We start from the raw sequence: 21,577 nt of genomic DNA, 5'->3' as shown, positions 1-21,577 counted from the left end.
ACTAGATCCATCCACGTCTCCACAAATGACCCAATTTCATTCCTTTTTATGGCTGAGTAGTTTTCCATTGTATATATGTGCCACATTTTCTTTATCCATTCATCTATCGATGGGCATTTACATTGCTTCCACGACCTGCCTATTGTAAATAGTGCTGCAGTGAACATTGTGGTGCATGTGTCTTTTTGAATTATGGTTTTCTCTGGGTACATGCCCAGTAGTAGGTTGCTGGGTCATATGGTAATTCTATTTTTAGTTTTTTAAGGAACCTCCATACTGTTCTCCATAGTGGCTGTATCAATTTACATTCCCACTAACAGTGCAAGAGGGTTCCCTTTTCTTCACACCCTCTCTAACATTTGTTGTTTGTAGATGTTTTGATGATGCCCATTCTAACTGGTGTGAGGTGATACCTCATTGTAGTTTTGATTTGCATTTCTCTAATAATTAGTGATGTTGAGCAGCTTTTCATTGCTTCTTGGCCATGTGTATGGCTTCTTTGGAGAAATGTCTATTTAGGTCTTCAGCCCATTTTTGGATTGGGTTTTTTTTTTTTTTTTTTTTTTAATATTGAGCTGCATGAGCTGTTTATATATTTTGGAGATTAATCCTTTGTCCATTGATTTGTTTGCAACTATTTTCTCCCATTCTGAGGGTTGTCTTTTTGTCTTGTTTGTAGTTTCCTTTGCTTTGCAAAAGCTTTTAAGTTTCATTAGGTCTCCCTTGTTTATTTTTGTTTTTATTTCCATTACTCTAGGAGGTGGATCAAAAAAGATCTTGCTGTGATTTATGTCAAAGAGTGTTCTTCCTATGTTTTCCTCTAAGAGTTTTATAGTGTTCGGTCTTAAATTTAGGTCTCAAATCCATTTCGAGTTTATTTTTGTGTATGGTTTGAGGGAGTGTTCAAATTTCATTCTTTTACATGTAGCTGTCCTGTTTTCCCAGCACCATTTATTGAAGAGTCTGTCTTTTCTCCATTGTATATCCTTGCCTCCTTTATCAAGAATAAGGTGACCATATGTGTGTGGGTATATCTCTGGGTTTTCTATCCTGTTCCATTGATCTATATTTCTGTTTTTATGCCAGTACCATACTGTCTTGATTACTGTAGTTTTGCAGTGTTCTCTGAAGTCAGGGAGTCTGATTCCTCCACTTCCGTTTTTTTCCCTCAAGACTGCTTTGACTATTCGGGGTCTTTGGTGTCTCCTTACAAATTTTAAGATTTTTTGTTCTAGTTCTGTAAAAAATGCCATTGGTAATTTGATAGGGATTGCATGGAATCTGTAGATTGCTTTGGGTAGTATAGTCATTTTCACAATATTGATTCTTCCAATCCAAGAACATGGTATGTCTCTCCATCTGTTTGTATCATCTTTCATTTCTTTCATCAGTGTCTTAGAGTTTTCTGCATACAGGTCTTTTGTTGCCCTAGGTAGGTTTATTCCTAGGATTTTATTCTTTTTGTTGCAGTGGTGAATGGGAGCATTTACTTAATTTCTCCTTCAGATTTTTCATCATTAGTGTATAGGAATGCAAGAGAACTCTGTGCATTAATTTTGTATACTGAAACTTTACCAAATTCATTGATGAGCTCTGATAATTTTCTGGTGGCATCTTTAGGATTTTCTGTGTATAATATCATGTCATCTGAAAACAGTGACAGTTTTACTTCTTCTTTTCCAATTTGTGTTCCTTTTATTTCTTTTTCTTCTCTGATTGCCATGGCTAGGACTTCCAAAACTATATTGAATAACAGTGGTGAGAGTGGACATCCGTGTCTTGTTCCTGATCTTAGAGGAAATGCTTTCAGTTTTTCACCATTTAGAATGATGTTTGCTGTGAGCTTTTCATATATGGTCTTTATTATGTTGAGGTAGTTTCCCTCTATGCCCACTTTCTGAAGATTTTTTTATCATAAATGGGTGTTGAATTTTGTCAAAAGCTTTTTCTGTATTTATTGAGATGATCATATGGTTTTTATTCTTCAGTTTATTAATATGATGTACCACATTGATTGATTTGCATATATTGAAGAATCCATCCCTGGGATAAATCCCACTTGATCATGGTGTATGTTCCTTTTAATGTGTTATTAGATTCTGTTTGCTAGTATTTTGTTGAGGACTTTTGCATCTATATTTATCAGTGATATTGGTCTGTAAATTTTTTTTGTAGTATCTTTGTCTGGTTTTGGTATCAGGGTGTTGGTGGCCTTATAGAATGAGTTTGGGAGTGTTCCTTCCTCTGCAATTTTTGGGAAGAGTTCGGTAAGGATGGGTGTTAGCTCTTCTCTAAATGTTTCATAGAAGTCACCTGTGAAGCCATCTAGTCCTGGACTTCTGTTTGTTGGAAAATTTTAAATCACAGTTTCAATTTCATTACTTGTGATTAGTCTGTTCATATTTTCTATTTCTTCCTGGTTCAGCCTTGGAAGGTTATACCTTTCTAAGAATTTGTCCATTTCTTCCAGGTTGTCCATTTTATTGGCTTGTTTCTTAGGATGCTTTGTATTTCTGTGGTGTCTGTTGTAACTTCACCTTTTTCTTTCTAATTTGATTGATTTGAGTCCTCTCCCTCTTTTTCTTGATGAGTCTGGCTAATGCTTTATCAATTTTATTTGTCTTCTCAAAGAACCAGCTTTCAGTTTTATTGATCTTTGCTATTGTTTTCTTTGTTTCTATTTCATTGTTTTCTGCTCTGATCTTTATGATTTCTTTCCTTCTGCTAACTTTGGGTTTTGTTTGTTCTTTCTCTCGTTCCTCTAGGTATAGGGTTAGATTGTTTATTTGAGATTTTTCTTATTTCTTGAGGTAGGCTTGTATAGCTATAAAATTCCCTCTTAGAACTGCTTTTGCTGCATCCCATAGGTTTTGGATCGTCATGTTTTCATTGACATTTGTATCTAGGTATTTTTTTTATTTCCTCTGATTTCTTCAGTGATCTCTTGGTTATTTAGTAACATATTGTTTAGCTTCCATTTATTTGTTTTTTTTCTCCCTGTAATTGATATCTAATCTCATAGTGTTGTGGTCAGAAAAGATGCTTGATATGATTTCAATTTTCTTAAATTTACTGAGGCTTGATTTGTGACCCAAGATGTGATCTATCCTGGAGAATGTTCCATGTGCACTTGAGAAGAAAGTGTAATCTGCTGTTTTTGGATGGAATGTCCTATAAATAACAATTAAGTCTCTCTGGTCTATTTTTTCATTTAAAGCTTGTGCTTCCTTATTAATTTTCTGTTTGGATGATGTGTCCATTGTTGTAAGTGAGGTGTTCAAGACCCCCACTATTATTGTCTTACTGTCAGTTTCCTCTTTTATAGCTGTTAGCAGTTGCCTTATGTATTGAGGTGCTCCTATTTGGGTGCATATATAGTTATAATTCTTATATCTTCTTCTTGGATTGATCCCTTGATCACTATGTAGTGTCCTTCCTTGTCTCTTGTAACTTTCTTTATTTTAGTCTGTTTTATCTGATAGGAATGTTGCTACTCCAGCTTTCTTTTGATTTCCATTTGCATGGAATATCTTTTTCCATCCCCTCACTTTCAGTCTGTATGTGTCCCTAGGTCTGACGTGGGTCTCTTGTAGACAACATATATATGGGTCTTGTTTTTGTATCCATTAAGCGAGCCTGTGTCTTTTGGTTGGAGCATTTAATCCATTCATGTTTAAGGTAATTATCAATATGTATGTTCCTATTACCATTTTCTTAATTGTTTTGTGGGTTTTTTTGTAGGTCCTTTTCTTCACTTGTGTTTCCCACTTAGAGAAGTTCCTTTAGCATTTGTTGTAGAGCTGTTTTGGTGGTGCTGCATTCTCTCAGCTTTTGCTTCTCTGTAAAGCTTTTGATTTCTCCATCGAATCTGAATGAGATCCATGCCGGGTAGAGTAATCTTAGTTGTAGGTTCTTCCCTTTCATGACTTTAAATATATCATGCCACTTTCTTCTGGCTTGTAGAGTTTCTGCTGAGAAATCAGCTGTTAACCTTATGGGAGGTCCCTTGTATGTCATTTGTCATTTTCCCTTGTTGCTTTCAATAATTTTTCTTTGTCTTTATTTTTTGTCAATTTGATTACTATGTGTCTTGGCATGTTTCTCCTTGGGATTATCCTGCCTGGGACTCTGTGTGCTTCCTGGACTTGGATGGCTATTTCTCTTCCCATGTTAAGGAAGTTTTCAACTATAACCTCTTCAAATATTTTCTCAGGTCCTTTCTGTCTCTCTTCTCCTTCTGGGACCCCTATAATGCAAATGTTGTTGCATTTAATGTTGTCCCAGAGGTCTCTTAAGCTGTCTTCATTTCTTTTCATTCTTTTTTCTTTATTCTGATCCATGGCAGGGAATTCTACCATTCTGTCTTCCAGGTCACTTATCCATTCTTCCGCCTCAGTTATTCTGCTATTGATTCCTTCTTGTGTATTTTTCATTTCAGTTATTGTATTGTTCATCTCTGTTTGTTCGGTCCTTAATTCTTCTAGGTGTTTGTTCTTTAATTCTTCCTGGTCTTTGTTAAACATTTCTTGCATCTTCTCGATCTTTGCTTCCATTCTTCTTCTGAGGTCCTAGATCATCTTCAGTATCATTATTCTGAATTCTTTTTCTGGAAGGTTGCCTATTTCCACTTCATTTAGTTGTTTTTCTGGGGTTTTATCTTGTTCCTTCATCTGATACATAGCCCTCTGCCTTTTCATCTTATCTATCTTTCTGTGAATGTGGTTTTTGTTCTCCAGGCTGCAGGATTGTAGTTCTTCTTGCTTCTGCTGTCTGTCCTCTGGTGGGTGAGGTGATCTAAGAGGCTTGTGTGAGTTTCCTGATGGGAGGGAGTGGTGGTGGGTAGAGCTGAGTGTTGCTCTGGTGGGCACAGCTCAGTAAAACTTTAATCTGCTTGTCTGCGTTGGGTGGGGCTGGGTTCCCTCTCATTGGTTGTTTGGCCTGAGGCGACCCAACACCAGAGCTTACCTGGGCTCTTTGTTGCGGCTAGTGGCAGACTCTGGGAGGGCTCACGCCACGGTATTCTTCCCAGGACTTCTGCTGCCAGTGTCCTTGTCCCCACAGTGAGACACAGCCACCCCCCACCTCTGCAGGAGACCCTCCAACACTAGCAGGTAGGTCTGATTTAGTCTCCTATGGGGTCACTGCTCCTTCCCCTGGGTCCCAATGTGCACACTACTTTGTGTGTGCCCACCAAAAGTGGGGTCTCTGTTTCCCCCAGTCCTGTCGAAGTCCTGCAATCAAATCCTGCTAGCCTTCAAAGTCTGATTCTCTAGGAATTCCTCCTCCCATTGCCGGCCGCCCAGGTTTGGAAGCCTGACATGGGGCTCAGAAACTTCACTCCAGTGGGTGGACTTCTGTGGTATAAATGTTCTCCAGTTTTTGAGTCACCTACCCAGCAGTTATGGGATTTGATTTTATTGTGATTATGTCCCTCCTACCATCTAATTGTGGCTTCTCCTTTATCTTTGGATTTGCAGTATCTTTTCTGGTGAGTTCCAGTGTCTTCCTGTCAATGATTGTTCAGCAGTTAGTTGTGATTCTGTTGCTCTCGCAAGAGGGAGTGAGAGCATGTCCTTCTACTCTGCCATCTTGAACTAATCTCGAGTGTGTGCTTTCTTTCCTGACATTTAAATTAAAAAGTAATAGATCCACTTGATCGTGTGTGTGTGTGTGTGTGTGTGTGTGTGTGTGTGTGTGTGTGTGTGTTTAGGTCTTGACTATTTTGCTTCTGTCTTTAGTCTGAGATCGGGAGGAGACCTTATTTAGAGATTTACAGTGTGGTCCTAAAATGGCCTTTTGAGGTCTCTAACGAAAGTCCAATGTGTTTATTGAGGTCTCTCCTTTCTGGCTTGTCTAGAAGTTCATCATATCCCAGCCCTGCCCAGCCATGGTATATCCATTCAGTTATCAATTTTTCAGTAGTTGTTCTATGCTAGGCTTGAGGAATCTCATTCTGAGCATATGCAGTCTGCCCATAAGCCCAAGACCCTCAGGAAATTCCCATACAGACTGCTGCCCCCAATTCCACCAGGTTCCTTTTCTCTAGCACCTTGCTCCACAAATCCAAGTCTCCTTAGCAGTCCCAACCTCCAGTTTCTGACCACAGCTCCAAAAAACCCAGAGTGCTATACCTCAGCTTCACCTTTCCATTTCAGGGTTGAACAGTGCCCATTGAAGAAAGCCACAGTTGTAAATCAACTATACTTCAATAAAAGTAATTTTAAAAAGAAGAAAAAAGAAAAGAAAGTCAAGGTTAATATGGTGCTTACCCCATGCATTTTCCTTCTCTCAAAGATCAAAACCCTACAATTCCAGTTGACAAGTGCTTGGAAACTACTGTCTCATATAGTTTGTCCAGTTTTATAATTATTTATAATAGGAAGTTAAGTTTGATACCGATTATTCTGACTTCATGGAAGTTGACAGATGAAATTTTTAAAATTGGGAAATTTCATGTTTTAAGAAAGTATTTCTATCATTAGTTGATCATTTCTGGGGCTGTTAGAGTATTCAGAATGATTTTCCAAAAGGTATAATAATGTTTAAATTGAAATAAGGGAATTTGAAAACATTCCCACTTTCATCCTTATCCCCAGAAAAGAAGACAGAGGCTGAGGCACACATCCTTTCACATAAAGTGTTAGGGGTATTCAACGTACTTGCCTTGATTTTCAAACTTAGTCATAGGGGGGCATTTGGTTACATACTGTGTACATGCTCACTTCATAAGAATTAATGGTGTTTTTAATTGGAGAATTGCACTGTTCCCCCAATATCTGCTCTCTGTCCCTAGAACATTCAGACTTCTGGAAATAATGTTTGTGATAACAGTGAATTGCAATATGATATATGCCCTCATCCACTGGTCTTCTTCTAATTCCCACTCCTCACCTTACTTCTGTACTTGCTGGCTTCTGGCTAAAGGATAAGTCAAATGGCTTTGTGGTATTACTCCTCATTAGAAGGTAATATCATCACGTCACTTATTTTAAATAGATGTCAAAATCATCCTTTACTAGAAAAAGAGAAATGGTCAGATTTATCTGTGTGCTCTGTAAATAGATGACCAAATTGAGCCTTAAGCAAAATAGCCTTGATTAGCCTGTTACAGGGAAGAGAAACTCAGGACACATGATTTGGAGTCCATAGGAAAGTGACTTTTCTCAACCTACTGCTCAGGCGAACCCATTTTCATTTGTGATATCAGATATCACCTGAAAATTGTAATGAGAAAGTAAGTAATATGCCAGATACTGTGTTTAGCATACCTACATTGTCTTGTTTAATAATCAAAACCTTATAGTGAAGGTATGATTAGTGTTAACTTACAAGTAAAGAAACTGAGCTTTAGGGAAATTAAGTAACTTGTCCAAGTTTAAAAATTAGGGAGATGAATATTTTTGTCTATCTGCCTCCAAAATTATGTTTCCAATACACTACAGTTTTCATGATTTTATGATGATACAAGTTTACCTGGTTGCCTTGTAAGATTTTGCAAAGAAAGCATTAACAAAGAACCTTTACTTTTAGAGAAATTAGCTCAGGAGTTTTCCAGTAAAAAATATCTCAAAAGTATATAAAGATTCCCATATCTACAGTTTAAGTTATAAAATTAGACTTATTCTAGTCAAAGCAACCAAGTGTTTAAAAAATGCTTCGTTTGAGATAATGTATTTCAGCATTTTCTTTACCTCTTGTCAGGATGGGAAACAATAGTTCTCTTGCTTGATTTAATATCATTATGTCTGACAACACAGTTAACAAAGCAACTGCTAATATTCCAAAGATTTTCAAGTTCTGTGCATCTAAAAGTCACTGATGAGGTTAGTGAACCAGAAGCTTCACAGCCAAATATCCAAAGGTTAAGACCAAAGGAACTGTGTATCTCTGGAGTTGTTGGATGTAAATCGTGTTGCAAGAATCAAGTATTTAATTCCATCCTTATACACAACCCAATAAACAAGGTTTACAGCAAACAGGGAAGATGCATTTGTGCATTAAAAAGAGTTTAGATTTTGGTTTCCAACTGGAAAGGAAAAAATCAAATCAAGAGGTTTCTTTGTACTAGCATATGTTTGAAAAATCAGTAATTTTTACATTTCGTAGGGAGAATCTTTAGTCATAATTACTTATATAATAGCAAAGTTTATTTTCTCTGATTACTTTTTCTTTTACATTTTACATTTTGTTTTCTTAATAATAATATATCACTACTATTTCTCTTTGGTAATTAAACAATATTTTTGAAATAACGATATTTTATCATGACTGATTAATTTCAAGAAATTATTTAACCGTTTAATATGAATGATAAAGCTATAGAAGGTTTAAGTCGAAGTGACGTTTTAGATTTCCTGGTTCAACAAACAACTCTCTTTTACATTTAGGGGAACAGGGAGCCTAAGAAGGAAACTGATAATCCCAATTTGAACACAAATTAGAGATATACAAGAATAAAAATCCAGGTCTCGGGCTTCCCTGGTGGCTCAGTGGTTGAGAGTCCTCCTGTCGATGCAGCGGACACGGGTTCATGCCCCGGTCCAGGAAGATCCCACATGCCGCGGAGCAGTTGGGCCCGTGAGCCATGGCCGCTGAGCCTGAGCATCCAGAGCCTGTGCTCCACAACGAGAAAGGCCACAACATTGAGAGGCCTGCATACCGCAAAAAAAAAAAAAAAAAAAAAAAAAAAAAAAAAAAAAAAAATCTAGGTCTCATGATGTCTTTTCACCAAATTATTTTGTTGGAGTAGACATTTTTTTTAATTCCAAGAACTATTGAGAATTAGAGGGGAATATAACAATTATAGTAGTTACCTTTATAAAGCTTAGACAGGTAGTGTTAGATTATGAAAAATGAGAAAACAAGGTAAAGAATTAGAAAGTGACTGGAGGAGGTGCTAAATTATGTAAGATAATCAGGGGAGGTCTCTGAGATAGTCACGCTTGAGCAGTGACTTGAAAGAAATGAGGGATCAAGCCATGTTAATATGCTATTGAAGAGGTTTCCAGGAACAAAGAATATCAATTGTGTAGGACTTGAGATGGTTTATGCTTGTTATTTTTGGGAAACAGCAAGGAGACCAGTGGCTGCAGTGTGATGAGTATTCATTCATTCACTGCACATTCATCCCATGGATTATTATAGCCAGAGCAGTGAGAGGGGAAATGGGGATCCACAAAGAAGGGGATGAAGATGAATCATAATTATGGTACCATTTAATTTTATTAATCATACAGGATTATAAAAGTTGTGGATGCCTACTTGAGTTAGAAAGTATACGTTTTACACGTAAAGCTAGAAGGAGCAAAAGTGGTTGTGATTGAGTCACATAACATTCTTTACTTCTCAAAAAATGTATTCCAAGCAATTGTCACTCTAAAATGTAGAAACTTTTCAGGTTATGATGTCAAAGACTTCTATGGAAAAGAATTAATTTCAAATAATTGTATAGATCTTCAAAGAGCTTGCACATAGGTTATGTAATTTGATCTCTATAGCCCCATGAGTCTGTAGTACAATAGAGGAAGTTGACGTTCAATGAGGTTAACTGATTTGCCAAAGGTTGCTTTGACAGTTTGGAAAATTATTAATGGATAATAAACCAGAAATTTAGAAACTCCAAATGGTTTTCCAGAAAATAATTTATTGTGTATTTCTTCATGTGTTGTGGGCAATTCTCTTTTTCTATTCTGTTCATTTTAAGTTTTGATATTATTATTATTATAGGAAATTACAAATGGTTAGTTTTAAATTATGCAGTTTTATAAGCACTATTTATAAATAAAACATATAAACATGTGCATTATATAATGGACTGCAATAAAAAATGACAAGTAGAATAAATGAGTTGGAGAAAGGATGGAAAATCTTTTTTGTGAATAAATTATTTGATCCAAAAATATTATATTTTCATCATGAACAAAATTTGTCTGCAACCTATGAATGAATGATTGTTATTGGTATAAAATTTTCATGCTGTATATGTTAGCTAATTATATGGGAAAAACTTGATTTTAAAAGGACAGTGATTTTGAGAAGTAATATTTATCATTTTACTTAACCTTCACCACATGCTTTGACTCTTCTATGGATTTTTTAATGACAAATATAACATACATAAATAAGTATACAAACTGTATAGAATTCAATGAATTTTCATAAAGTGAACACACACATGTAGCTAGCTACCAGATCAAGAAATACATCATTGCCAGCACCCAAGAGTCCTCCCCTTGCTTCATCTTACTAATTACCCTCCCTGAACAAAGTTACTGCTTTCCTGAGTTCTACAGTAGATTAGTTTTACCTGCTTTTGAGCTTTATATAATTGAAATAATATAGCATGTAGCTGTATTTATTGTTAGGTTTATTTTTTTCCACATTATGTTGGTGAGAATCATCCATATTATTGCTTATAGTTGTAGTTTATTTGTTCTCACTGCTCTATAGTATCTTATTGTCAGAATACATTACATATCCAATCTACTATTGATGGTCATTTCAGTTGTCTCCATTTGGGGGCTCTTATGAATAGTGCTACTATGCCCATTCTTGTACATGTCTTTTAGGGGATAGATAGTTAGAGATAGATAGATTGATTGATTAATAAATAGATAGCCTGATAGGTTTTATTGGGTATAAGCCCAGAAGTAGAATTGTTGAATTATAGGATATACTTATATTTATCAATACTGCCACACAGCTTTTCAGAGTGGTTTTACCAATTTGTTCTACCATCATTTACATATGAGAGGTCCAGTTGCTCCACATCCTTTCCAACACTTGGCATTATCTATTATCTCATTTTAGCTGTACTTAAATATAACCCATGATGGATTTTTCCAGCTTTATTGAGGTAGAGTTGGCAATTAAAAATTGTACAGCTTGATGATTTGATATACATATACACTGTGAAATACTCATCACAATCAAACTAATTAACATATCCATAGCTACCTTTTTCTTTCTTTTTTTGGTTTTGTTTTTTGTTTTTGTTTTTTTTGTGGTGAGACACTATCTTATGATTCAGGAATCCCACTTAGGAATATATCCAAAAAAATGAAATCAGGATCTTGAAGAAATGTCTGCATTCCAATGTTTATTTCAGCATTATTCACAATAGCCAAGATATGGAAACAACCTAAGCACCAGTCAACAGATGATTAAAAAAACGTGATATACATATATCTATATATAGATATATATAGTTCAACCTTAAAGAGAAGGAAATCCTACCATTTGCTACAACATGGCAGGTATTAGACAAAGTGAAATAAATCAGATGCAGGAAGACAAATAGGTTGAATTTAGATTTTTGGAATCTAAAATAGGCAAACTCATAGAAGCAGAGAGTAGAGTGATAGTTACCTGGGGAGGGAGAAATGGAGAGATGTGGGTTAAAGGGTACAAAGTTTTAGTTATGCAAGATGAATTAGTTTTGGAGAGCTAATGTACAAGAATGTGACTATAGTTAACAATATTATATTGTATACTTGAAATTTGCTGAAAGAGCAGATCTTAACTGTCTTCACCAAATTTTTAAATGTGAAAATTATTGCCCCTACTTTATAGATGATAAAACAAAGATATATCAAAATTAAATAGCACATCCAAAATTATGCAGCTAAAGAAACAGAATCAATACTGTCTCTCAGCTCTATCTTATCACATAGTCTTTGCTATTTCCTTAAAATATTTTTATTATTTACTTCAACAAGAATAAATTGAGTGCTAAATATGCTGGACTTCCTAGTAAGCACTGATGAGGAACATGTCTTTGTGAGCAAAAGCTTGCAGTGTATAGGACAGGAGCAAGAAAAACCATCATGACACAAGGCAAAGTGCATTAAATACACTTTGGGAAGAAAAAAGTAAATACCATGAGAAGCTAAAGGAGGGAAAATTCAAAATAACCTGCAATAACTGAGGAAAACATTTGCCATTATTTTATTGGATAGAGAATTAGAGAGGACAGTTGAACAAAGTACAGTTTGAGGGTTAAGAGGTGTGAGCATGTCAAGGAATTAGTATGTGATGAAAACACTGTTGGCAGTGATAGTCAACCATGAAGGAAATATAACATCCCTACAGCCATCAAATTCCCTAAATTTCTGTCTCCTTATTCCTCATGATACTTATATCTAAAGGAGAATGCCATTCAAATAGGAGTGGGATGGGCCAAGACTGGCACAGTTAGAGGCTGGCTAAGAAGGAAGTGTCTCATCTTGTGCAGTGGCGGAGCCTAAGACCGATGGGAGAATGAATCCAGAACCTGAGTAGGTTGTCAGTGGTCTAAGTGCAGAGAGAAGAACAGGAAGAAATACGGGAGAGGGATCAAGGTAGAGTATGAAGCTATGAAGTTGGGGATCAGTTAGAAGAATTCTGGAGAGAGTAGATTAGAATCAGATAGATGGGGAGAGATTGAAAAGGGTCCTGAGTGCTGGTCTTGAGCTTAAGTGGTGTTCCATTATTCACTCACCATCTGGAATGAAATGGGTGGGTGATCCAACTTTCCAAGACAAGGCTAGGGTGAATAGGCATTTGGAATGTGAGAAGAACTGGTCATATAATGACTTGTACAATGCTAGAACAACAACAACAAGTTGTGCAAATGCTGCTAAAAAAGTGAGTGCTCAAAATTAATTTCAAAACACTATCAAGGGTCATATTCATATTCTGCTGAAATTAAGGTCAGTTTAAGTTGAACAAATTAAAGATTTGGAAAGATTTTAGAGTAATAAATGTGAAAAATAAACCTAGCATTTCACATACTTACACACATGATGTACATGTGGGTGTGTTTCTGTTTCATCAACAAACGTTTATTCTATAAGCCTTGCTATGTACCTACATGGAACTGAGCACTCAGGATTATAGATATAAGTAAATACTATTCATGAGATGCAACATGACTACTAGTTAGTTTTACAAAAGGAAAAAGAATCTTCCTTATACTAGGTATTTACTCTGCTTTCATTATATGTCCCGGATTGAAATAGTCTAGGATTTTGTCACCTTGGCTCAAAGCCTGCCTATCTCCATTACACGTTAGAGTTATTATAATTCTGAACATATTTTTTATAATCTCAGAACCTCTTCTGAATATATGTGATTGCCCAAGGTTTTGCCAAAGATTTTTTAAATGTATGTGTATATGTTGTTTTAGCTATAGTAGGAACAATCTATGTAGGATAAAGCTTAACTTATGGTATAGGGTCCTGGATGCTGGAGCAGATAAAATCATCTATGACAAAAACACAGAATTAAATGTCTAGTTACATGATTGATTGTATTTTTCTTGCTATAAAAAAAACAATAATAATGCATTGGAGTTTTTGTAAAAATTCTGTAAGCTTACAACATGCTTTCATATCCCTCCTCTTATTTTCCTTAAAATAACTTATTTTGCAGTTGAAAATATGAAATTCAAAGAAGTTTAACCACTTACCTAAAGTCACACAGCTAATATGTACGGGTCCAGAAGCAAAACCCTGATTTTCCTACTCCAAGTAGAGGACTCTTGATTTCTCATTATACAAATAGAATGATAATAGCAAGTATATTGTAAATTCTTTGATGCCCAACTTTATATTGAAATTGTGAACATATTGTAAAGGTTGCACTTAGAATGATTGTCCAAGCTGGCTCAGTGTTCTTAAGGTTTTCCTCCCCATTTCTAGGAAGTTGGCTGTGCCTCACAGAAGTGCCTGCACTAAGCTTTTGCCATTTTTTTCCTCCTGAAATGTTTTTCCCTGGCCGGGTATTATCAATTGCCTAATTTCTGAATCCTGACTCTGCACAGTCCCTTTACAATATTAAATGGGATACTTCACTTGACTTTTTATATCTGATTATCACCTGGATACTATATCTGGGATCCCCATTCTCCAACTCAGAATTTCAAGGTTCAATCCTTATGTAATGCTATTCCTGGCACTATTCATGCTCCCAGGACTTCAGTCCGTGCCCAATTTTCTGGACTTTTGCTCTTCTAGGAGCAGACTTTAAACAGTTGTGAAACTAAATGGAAACCTATGAGTTCACTATTTATTAAATAAAAATATTTTCATATGTATAAAAGACAGCATAGTAATTATACCTGGTGGGCATGGTTGTGATGATGGCTTGCCTCCAATCAACAGCTTGGTACCAAAAGTAGGCTTGGTTAAGTAGTAAAGAAGCATGGTGTGGCATTGGAAGAAGGACTGAACCAGCAGCCAGGGGCCAGGGTTCTAGCCCAGGGTCTGGATCTGCCTCTAATATACTATGACTTGCAGAACAATTATTTAACTCTCATGGACTTCTGTTACTTTGTTAAATAAGGGAAGTAAGCAGCATTCTCTGTACAAATTTTCATATTTCTGTGAGGTATACTTATAAGTAAATAGGTATTACACGTATGATAAGATGTATTTATACACACAATTCCTTGCTCCGTATGTTTCTCCCACCTTCTATTATGAGGTCTGAAGTCTTATATGTAGAATTTATTCACTGAACTTTGAAGAGTCCCTTAGCATCTAGAGTTCATGAATATTGAGCTAGACCTAGAAACAAAAGCTTTGAGATTATTTGGATTAGTTTGTTTTAAAAAATATAACTAATAAAATCTGTGCTAAATTTTTAGCTTTTTCTAGATCTTTTTAACAAGTCCTAGAAGGAAACCAGAACTTTTAGATTATCTTATAAATTTAATGAGAATCACTTTGATTCCTATACTTGGCAATGGTTAAACTCTGTCCTAATAATATTGAGACAAGGTCATAGGAGAGCCCATTGTTCAGCACAGAGGACCATAATTTAGGACTTTTGTGTTGCCAGACAAGGAATATGCAGTAGTTTCATTTTTTCCCCTTACTTTCTCTAGTTACTTCATTTATCTGATTCCTCATTTTTTATTGAGAAATAATTCACATACCATAAAATTCATGTATTTACACTATATGCTTCAATGGTTTTGTTCATATAGTTGTGCAATCTAATCCTAGGACACTTTTGTCTCTCCAAAAAAGCCATCACTTCCCATTTACCCATCTCCTCAGCCCTTGGCAACCACTAATCAATGTTTTGTCTCTGAATTTGCCTGATCTGGATATTTCATATACATTGGATCATGCAACATGTGACCTTTTGTATCTGGCTTCTTCCACTTAGCATAATGTTTTTGAGGTTCATCTGTGTTGTCACATGAATCAGCACTCCATCCTTTTTAATAGCTAAATAATATTTCATTGTATGGATATATCACATTTGTTCATCCATTCATCCATTGATAGATGTTTGAATTGTTTCCACATTATGAATAATGCTGCTTTGAATATTTGTGTACAAGTTCACACATGGAGATATATTTTCAATTCTCATATGTATGTACCTAAAAGTAGAATTGCTAGATCATATGGTAACTGTATGTTTAACCTTTTGTGGAATTGCCAAACTATGTCCCACAGCTGCTGCATTATTTACATTTTTACCAGCTAGGTATTAGGATTGTAGTTTCTCTAAACCCTCAGCAACACTTTTTGTTGTCCATCTTTTTTGATATGGCCATCACAGCAGATGTGAAATGGTACCACATAGTCAATTGTTTCTCTGGTTATTAAGCCACTAAGTTCACTTGAAACTGAGAGTATTCTGTGACATCATATTTTTATTATCAATATAATTATTATTGAAATATTATTATTATTTTAATGGGTACAACCACCTTTCCATCTCCCATCCCATATTTTTTTAGTCTCATTTTTTTGGGTCTATAACTTTTGAACCATTTAAAATCAACAGAGTCCTTTCGGCAGTGTCTTTATCCCTGAAGACCTTCATCCGTCCCCACAGATGCATCACCGTAGCTCCCTAGAAGTGAAGCCAGGGGATTAGTCTGCAAGAATCACCTCCAAGGACATGGTTTCAACAGCTTTAGTCCCACATATTCCTCAATAACTTAACCCCAGGTGTAACTGCATTAAATCACTGGGGCCTTTCATTGAAAGGGTTACAAGGAAGAGATTCTTCTAGCACTTAGTGAAGACAGCAGTGACTATTGTGAATATATTTGACATGTAGGATTCTTATTTACTTGTAGCTGAAAAGATGCTATCACATTTGTTTTTCTTCTGCTTTTCTTTGAAGGGGAGGAATTTCTTCTTTCTATGAAATACATTTTGTTCATTTGACATGTTAGGATTTGATTTTATTGTATTGATTATAAAATCTCATTGTAAGTCACTGAACAAGACTCAGGCAGAAAAGGTGAACTTGAGAGGCAGTGATTGTGAAGCAATAAATGTGAGTTCTGGCATTGATGCATTAATTTTGCTGTTGTTGTTTAACTTTGTATTAATCATATAACCTTTTGGTTGTCTCACTTATCAAATGGTGACGGTGAGGTAGAGGACTTTTAAGGTTCCTTCTTGAACTAAAACTCTCATATGTTTCACTGGAGATCATACAGTATAGTAGTAAAATTTTTCTACTACTTTTTCCTGATATTTTTACCTGAAATTTTTATTACTAAGTAAAAAAAAAATGTTTCAAAGAAATTAACAGGAAAGTTACTGACGTTAAGCAAAGAGGTAGTATATACTAGTGATTTTATGGAATAAGCTTTGAGTATTTCATAGATTTGTGAACATATAGGGTAGTCCTTTCAAAAACGTCTGCTGAGGCTGTGTGTGCTGTGATTGTGTTATATTTTGATTCCCAGGGTTACATTTTACATGCTAAGGGCCACAAAAATGCACAATGGCTATTCTCTTAAATTTACAAAACATTATACTGAGATCAGAGCTTGGACATGGGCACAGTCTTGAGTAATATTAACTGAAGAAATGATTCAAGCCTGACAGTTGTGTTCTGTGGAGTAAGGTTGTTTAGAAGGTAAATCTTGTCTCTTGATTTTGTGTGATAAATCTTTAAACCAAATCCTAATAGAAATTACATGCAATTTTTTCTCATTTTTTCTTAACAGAGGACCTATATTTCAGGCTCATTGGATTTAAATATTTGCTGATTCATTATTAAATCCTTTCTCTCTTTTGTATCTTCTTTTTTTCTTTTTTTCTGCAGGATGTTTTCACTCCAGAATGCAAATTTAAGGAATCTGTGTTTGAAAATTACTATGTGATCTATTCTTCCACACTGTACCGTCAGCAAGAATCAGGCCGAGCATGGTTTCTGGGACTCAATAAGGAAGGTCAAATTATGAAGGGGAACAGAGTGAAGAAAACCAAGCCCTCATCACATTTTGTACCAAAACCTATTGAAGGTACAAGACAAGCTTATTTTCTTTAGACCCTGACCTGTGTGTTGAGGCCAGTTCCACTCCTTGTCCTTTCACGCAGTAGATTGTTTGTCATGCAACAGATCAGAACAAAGATTCAGAAAACACAATAGTACCTCTTCCTATCAAAAAATAAAATTCCATTAAAAATACTTGACACTTAGAAAACACTGCTTGAATATAGAGGCTAGCAAGTTCTTGAAAGTAGAAAAATAGTGGTAGTGACCATTCGGAATGTAATTTCCTTCTTTATTGAACACAATAATTTAATTTCTCAGGTTATACTCTTGAAAAAACAATAATACTATTATAATGCTTTAAAGTTTTCACAAGTCTTTTAGAAATATTTTTATATCCTAATTGCTACATCTTTGTGAACAAATCTCATAATATAATGTATTAATTTTTATTTGTATTTTTTAAGGAAAGAAAATAATATTCTATTTACTCTGCTAATAAATATTACAGTTTTAAAATTTTATCCCTCTCAACTGAGCCTGTAACTTCCCCTCCCTTGATCATTTAATATAGTGTTCATTTATTTCAATTGATCAGTGGAATAAATAATTTTATGCTGAGGAAACCCATTTTTGGCAACTTGTTCACTAAGCAGGATGAGAATCTCCCATTGAGGTGACCACATTTACTGTATTCAGTCAAGCTTTTTAATACAGGCTAAGAAAGCAGCAGTGGAGTGGACATTTACCAATATAACACTCTTCTCTAAAAGTCACCTTTTAATCACTTAAGACATTAGTTCAGCTTCCTCGTCCAAAGAAATGAGAAAGTTGAGGCAGTGCATTGCTATTCTGTGATTTAGCCAGGCTTACTGTCCCCTAGATATCTATAAGGTATGGTCAAGTCCACCAGTGTAGGAGCACAGTGCCTGCTGCAGATTGCCTATGACTGTAACAGTCAGCAAACATTTCTTAAATCAATACTATGTTCAGAGCACTGGGGGGAAATGTGACATTCAAAGCTCCTAGTATTTCTCAAGCCTCCCCTGACACCCTGTGCTTTTAACCACACAAAACAGAACTTTCTTCAGTTCTACATTTTTACTACTTGTAATACATTTTTACTATTTTGAGCTTTATGTAGGGTTTTTTTTCACCCTTCTGTCCTCAAAATTTCCATTCATGTGCCTGGAGAATGCCTATCAGTCCTTGTGAAGAATTAATTCAAGAGTTAATACTTCTATGACGGCCTCCCTGACTTTCTTCAAGTAGAATTAAATATTCTGTCACTTTATTATTGTATCTTGTTCTCTCTTCTAGAAATTATCACATTGTATTAAATTCACCTATTTACCACTCTGTCTCTTCTTATCCATAATTAGATCACTTGTTAAATGACAGAATGTTTTATTTTTCTCATATCTCCTTGTATCTTGTACAATACCTGGCATATCATAGAGAGATATTCAATAATCATTGTCAATTGAATAAGTGAACAAGTGAATGAACACATAGGTAAGTATAAAGACAAAGAATAACTATATTCTCCAGGAAACTTTATAATATTCTTGGAGATATGAAGTATGTTTACTAATGGCAGTAGTATAATGTAGAAAGTTATGGACTAAATGTTGCTGGAAGTGATATTGGGATTTATAGAAAGAGCCAGCACTTCCACCAAAAGGAAGATATTGGAAAGTTGATACTGAAACATACCTTCAGGGCTAGGTCAGGTTCAGAACATTTGAGATGAGAGGTGGGGATTAGGTAGACAAAAACACTTCAGGTGCAGGGTGAGTAAACTATTAAAACTATTGCACCATTTTTATTTGTGCATTTAAGTTGATTTTTTTGTTGTAATAAAAGTAGTGCATGCTCATTAACAATTTTTGGAAAATTCAGAAGAGTATAAAGGAAAAGTAAAAAATCCTTGTGTTTTGTTTATTCCTTTTATGAATAATGCATTTCATACTAAATCCCTCCCCCCCACCCCCCCAAAAGAAGAAACACCTGTAACCTATCCTCCTGATCATGACTTCTGTCTGCATTTTGGTTAATCAAGCTTCTTCTTGGGTCTGTATGATCATCTACAAATTTCTAAGAGAAATGTATACAATTACCATGTTCCGAGTTTGAGAGCTGCCTTAATTCTTCATATTTGCTACATTTCAGTACAAATGTGGGAAAAAAAAACCAGACATTCCTAGTTGTATACGTTAGAATTAGGTTTGGTTGTGTACAACACAAAACCTATGTTAAGAGCAGCTTAATCATACAAAGTTTTATTGTCTCACAAACCAAATCTAGAAACCTGCTGTCCAGGGCTGGTTCTGCGGCTCTGCAATTGTTAGTGACCTTGACTATGTCCAGCTTTGAGTGCCACTCTCATTTTGTTTTTGTTTTTCAAATAGCTCTGCCTTTTTCCCAGTCCTGATGGCAATATCATTTTGAATGTCAGGATTCCCAAAATTAAGCTCCATCAGTGTGAGGATCTTTAAGTCATGAACTGGTTGCATGATAATAATAACCCACCAGCCCCTTTCCCTTCACAGCTTCACCCTCCATCCTGTGTTTAGAACATAGGCATGTTAATAAGGGGTTGCAAAGGCATCTGTTCAGACAGATGAATGGACTTGATATTTAAGCCCATTACCACGTACATTGCACATCAACCTTTACTTACCCTCCCCTGGAATTTAAGACAACAGTGCAGGCTTCACCATTCCCAGTTTTGTTCATTCAGAGCATTGTTCACACCACAGATAAGTAACTTCCCCAGATTTAATTGTCTGGATGGTGACGTCCCCCTTTAGCTTTAGATACACCAGCCAAATACTCTCTGACAAAGAACAAGAAACAATCTCTGCCTTTTTCTCCTCCCTCCTCCTTCAAGGAGTTCATTGCTCAGCTCTTGCAAGTGGTTGGATATTCAGAATCTAGTTCCTTCCCCCTGAAAATAATGTGTGTGCTTTCCAAGATTTAAGCTTCAAGAACTTAATCCTGGAGTGAGGAATACGTTTCCAAAGTGACATTAGTAAATATCAATTGTGAGCCATTGCTATAGACATATTAAACTTGGACTAAAGGAACACCTAACCAGTTTCTACCAATTTATTTTCTAGTGGAAAGATAAGACTAACACAATATGCACATACACTCACACACCTTTAGGACAGTTACAGATTACCCTTTCTGTCTGTTAGAACTGTTACTTTAAGCTAATAGAACCTAATTGAAGTCCCAGCAGTATATAATGTAGATCATTGGTTCCTAAACATCAGTATCAAAACCATCTGGAGTGGTTTTAAAAGCTACCAATTCTCAGATCAAATCTCCAAAGGATTCTGATTTTATCGTCCAAGTTATTTTGATGGCAACCAGGTTTGAGACTCAGTGTTCTAAACTGAATTTGGTGTTTCAATGCTCATTTTGATCCAGTCTGGCCATAGGCCATTATTTAAATGTATTCAAATTAGTATGATCTATATATTGGACTAAGCCTAATCTAATATAGAGTAAACTGTCACTCTGACGCCATGGAATTAAACATATTAAACACATTAATATATTTAATTACCTTTCCTACTGCTATTAGGATGGCTGTACTTTAGTGCTGGGTTAAACTACTATACGGAGTTAGTGGAGGTAATACCAACTATTGTACCACATTGATCACTAAGAAAGAGTAACTTGATAGTAATCAATTAGTTAAAGATAAACAAATGTCTAATTCTTCTAATAAAAATTTTACCAATGATTTGCTAAGTAATTTTGCGAAAATAATTTTTTACTTCAACCTAGGTAATCTCTGGAGATGCAATTGATTATAAATTCCATCTATTTCACAGGAATAATATGAAGATTGGCATTGTAAGAAAGTTGGGTCTCTCAAATCTGTCAGATCAATGCAAAGAGCCTTTTTCATTTTCCCTTGGAAATTGGACATTGTGTTACTGTGTTATGTACTAGAGAAAGGCAGTGAGGCGTGGTATTGAATAAAGTATTAGAGACAATGAAAGTTGAATTTGGAGGGAAAATAATAATCTCTTCAAAACCTATGTGCTAAAACACCAAAGAAGTGAATAAATCAGGAGTTCTGATTTTGTAAAACTCCTATCAGGAAGATACTAACGGCAAATTATTTTGATGTTTTTATTTCAGTTAACTTGAAAGAGAACTAGACGGTTTGTTTTCCAAAATCCTCTTTTGGACCCAACCATACTAAAAGACAGAAACAGAAAGATGGAGTAAAAATGTACTTTTGATGCTCTTGAATGTTTCTATTACAGAAAAGATAATAGCAGCATCTCTCTCTCCACCTTTTGAGTTTGGGATCTCTGCC

At 35.5% G+C, this 21,577-nt stretch overlaps 1 protein-coding gene across 5 annotated transcripts in view; it reads left to right on the top strand.

The window, feature by feature from the left end:
* The window catches only part of FGF12 (fibroblast growth factor 12), a 574,219-nt gene that overhangs the window by 536,742 nt on the left and 15,900 nt on the right, over nucleotides 1-21,577 (top strand). For all 5 annotated transcript variants that reach the window (XM_059064562.2, XM_067034238.1, XM_067034239.1 and 2 more), the window contains one exon: nucleotides 17,065-17,263. In XM_059064562.2, the coding sequence (XP_058920545.1) occupies nucleotides 17,065-17,263 (199 nt within the window). The remainder of the gene's footprint in view (nucleotides 1-17,064; nucleotides 17,264-21,577) is intronic.

This window comes from Kogia breviceps, chromosome 5 (assembly GCF_026419965.1).
Source record: "Kogia breviceps isolate mKogBre1 chromosome 5, mKogBre1 haplotype 1, whole genome shotgun sequence".
In the NCBI taxonomy this organism is placed as follows: Eukaryota; Metazoa; Chordata; class Mammalia; order Artiodactyla; family Physeteridae; genus Kogia; species Kogia breviceps.
Note: the sequence above shows the minus strand (reverse complement) of the source record. Positions and strands in the feature narration are given on the sequence as shown.